The following is a 3,525-nucleotide window of genomic DNA, read 5'->3' as shown; positions in this document are numbered from 1 at the left end:
CGTCTCGTTGTTTGATCTGTTAAGTATCACGTGGTACTTTATAACACTGGATCAGTTATTGTTCTACGTAATAAAACTGTAAGTAATCTGTTATTTATTCCTAATTAACCAAGAAACCATAATTTGGGTGTATGAAAATACACGAACAGTAAGATTGGAATAATCTGTATATTTACAGAGACCTGAGTGACCTCGAGTTCAAACAATAACTAGGAACATCATGATTTGTGTAGGGATCCTCCTATTGGCTGGACTTATGACACAAAGCTTGGAGGAGAGCACACCGTACGATTCTCTCTTACCTAAACATTTCAAATGTCCGCGAAACCAGTTTTTCCTATACCCATGCGAATGTGTGGCTGGAGGTCAAAGAGGCGTGTCCATCTCTTGCGAAAATGCTAACCTAGCTATGGTGGCAGTAGGACTGAACAATGCCAAACAGCCTTTCGAAACAATTGTAATTAGAAGATCGGACATTAAGAAGCTCTTCGGCGGGCTGTTCAGAAACATGACTATCTACAGTCTTCAAATTACTCACAATAATCTCCAGGAGGTCTCAGAAGAGGTCACAGAACCTCTTGGTGCCACTTTGGAGAGTTTAAGTCTCGAAGGTAATCGTCTGACGAAGGTCCCAGTTTCAGCGATCAGTAAAATATCCAAGATAATCTCATTAAACCTGGCACACAATCAGATCAGTATCATAGAAAACCAAGCTTTTAGCAAACTACTTCATTTAAAAGAGTTAAGACTCGATCATAATCGAATTAATAAAATCGACTCACGTGCCTTCACTGGCCTCAACAATTTGGTTCTTCTTCACCTTCAACATAATAACCTCAGGAACTTTCAGAGATCACTGTTTGCCCCCTTAAGATATTTAAAATATTTAGATCTTTCTACTAATAACTTTAAAACGTTTAGCAGACGCGATTTTAGTCGTCTACGAAATTTGTGGTTCTTGAACTGTTCCAAGAACCTTATTGAGAGTTTACCACTCTCCGTGTTTTGGAGGAACTCTTATCTTAGCGTTTTGAATATGGCGGACAATAAACTAGAAACTGTCAATAGCTTCGTATTCCACGGTGCTCGTACTCTACGCGATTTGTACTTACAAAGAAACCGCATCAAGGAGATTTCTGGAAATGCCTTTTCCAGGACTCGCCACTTGCGAATTCTTGATCTAGAGGGAAATCTATTGGAAGAGTTAAATCGTATGATGTTTAGTAAATTGTCAAGACTTGAACACCTTGATCTGAGTCACAATAGAATATCAAGAGTTTCAAACAGTGCTCTGAAGGTGATGTTTCAGGTCAACATAGATCTCAGCCACAATCACATCTCTACGATCAGTGAAGGAGCTTTCCAGCTACTGAGGAATGTTTCTGTGTTCGACTTATCCCACAATAATCTGACAGAACTGAACGATCGGGCGTTTCTCACCTGTGACATCGCTGAAATCCGATTAAACCACAATTATCTATCAAAAATCTCACTGACAAACCTGACCGGTCTGAAGATTGTTAACATTAACCACAATTCCTTAACTGAGATTACCATCAAGTCTTTGACAGTTAAACATCTCCACGAGGTTCACACTCTTGATCTTAGTCACAATAATATCTCAGGGTCAACAGCACGCGTCTTTGACAAACTCACCAGCCTTAGACATCTTTATCTGCAACATAACCAGTTACAGGCATTGGAATATGAATCATTCGGGTCTCTGAGTACTCTCTTAGACTTGGACTTGAGTTACAATAAGATCTCAGAGGTTAGTTACAGGACTTTCACTAGAATGTTATCAATCAGAAGACTGTACCTCAACAACAACCGAATTCAAAAAATGTTTGGTCTTCCTATAAGTCTCAGTGAACTACATTTAGAAAATAACGAATTGAATCACATTTATCCCGATACTTTTAGTAGAATGAACTCTCTTCTTCGACTATATCTCGACCACAACAATTTGTCTGATCTAGAACAGGGATCTTTCAAAAACTTGATTGTGTTAAATACACTCTCCTTAGGCTTTAATAACATAGAAGAAATTCCCTGGGAAGCGTTAGAGCAGCTGAGTTCATTGCAGAATCTATATTTTCATAACAACAGAATTATCTCTTTAAAAGAAAATGCCTTTGGTAACTTGCCAACTGTTTGCTGTTTACAATTACAGTTCAACAACATCCAAAGTTTAAGTGTAAATACCTTCAGAGGGCTGTCACAGCTACTGACGTTGGACATGAGTTACAATAACATAACATATTTGCCACCAGAGGTCTTTAAAGGACTGGTATCACTGCGAAATCTGGATCTTGCTCATAACCGACTTTCTAAGCTACAGAATGGAACCGACGGAGTTCTGGATGACGTGATATCGATAGAAAAGGTCAATCTGTCTCGAAACCGTTTCTCAGTCATCACAAGAAAAACTTTCCCTAATTCTCCATACATTCCCTATAGACTAAGATACGTTGATTTAAGCTACAACTCCATAAGTACTGTAACGGAAACTCTTGCTGGTACTCTCACCAAGGTGGAATATCTAAACTTAAGTCACAATGTGATAAACAGAACAAAGCCACGTGTCATGGAGAAAATGACTCGACTTCAGATTTTAGATTTATCATACAATCAATTCAAAAGCTTCCCTAGTGGTTGCTTCGGAAACTTGCCCAGCTTATCACTCCTTGATATAAGTCACAACAAGCTGATTACTTTCGATACCAATGAAACTGACAATATGAAGGAGCTAAAGAAGCTGGACCTCAGATTTAATCAAATTTCCGTCTTTGACGAAGAATTACTCCCCAAAATGAGACAAAATTTAACAGTTCTTTACGAAGGTAAGATTATTCTAACTAATCGTATTAACGTTTTTATCCCAATGAGCATTTCGACATTATATTAAAAAATTGTTTAAACATTTGATTATTGTTAACTTGTAAGTATAATTTTTAACAAGTTTCGGCATCCAAAAGACAGGTCGAGAATTCTTGAAGGAGTCGACTCTTTCATCAGACTTTGCTCGCTGGTTACTCAGCGGTAACTCCGAGGGCTTACAACGCTGAAAATCGGGCTTAGATACCAGCGACGGGTACAGCATAGATAGCCCGTTATAGAGCATTGTGATATATAACAAACAATCAACTCGAAAGGTTTTGTGTTTTTTTGTTATGACAGCTTTCAGAGTTAATCTGGGTATCGTTTAGGAAAAAGTCGTTTATTCCTGTGTACAGTTAGACCATTCTGTCTGAATTTACAATAAATATACATATTGAAACAGGATTATATTTATAGCTGAAACTTGTATCTTGTGGGCGCAGCACAGATAGCTCATTTACGCTTAACAACAAACAAACAAACAGAAGTGGTTGTTTTACATGACCACTGACAATGTTAATTACACCCAGATACAATTTATTAACAGTAATACATAATCAACGATATACAGTCATACACTATTATTTACTAAGCTAAAATATTTGCTCATCTACTGTTGTTACGTCACTCTTCTGCAGTGGTTAT

At 37.8% G+C, this 3,525-nt stretch overlaps 1 protein-coding gene across 1 annotated transcript; it reads left to right on the top strand.

The window, feature by feature from the left end:
- Positions 1-220: 220 nt before the first annotated feature.
- Positions 221-2,843, top strand: LOC106476549 (insulin-like growth factor-binding protein complex acid labile subunit; the record flags this gene model as incomplete). Its single annotated transcript, XM_013937198.1, has 1 exon — positions 221-2,843. A coding segment is annotated over exon 1 (2,623 nt), but the record flags the coding sequence as incomplete, so codon positions are not given.
- Positions 2,844-3,525: the final 682 nt, after the last annotated feature.

This window comes from Limulus polyphemus, unplaced genomic scaffold (genome assembly GCF_000517525.1).
Source record: "Limulus polyphemus unplaced genomic scaffold, Limulus_polyphemus-2.1.2 Scaffold10849, whole genome shotgun sequence".
In the NCBI taxonomy this organism is placed as follows: domain Eukaryota; kingdom Metazoa; phylum Arthropoda; class Merostomata; order Xiphosura; family Limulidae; genus Limulus; species Limulus polyphemus.
Note: the sequence above shows the minus strand (reverse complement) of the source record. Positions and strands in the feature narration are given on the sequence as shown.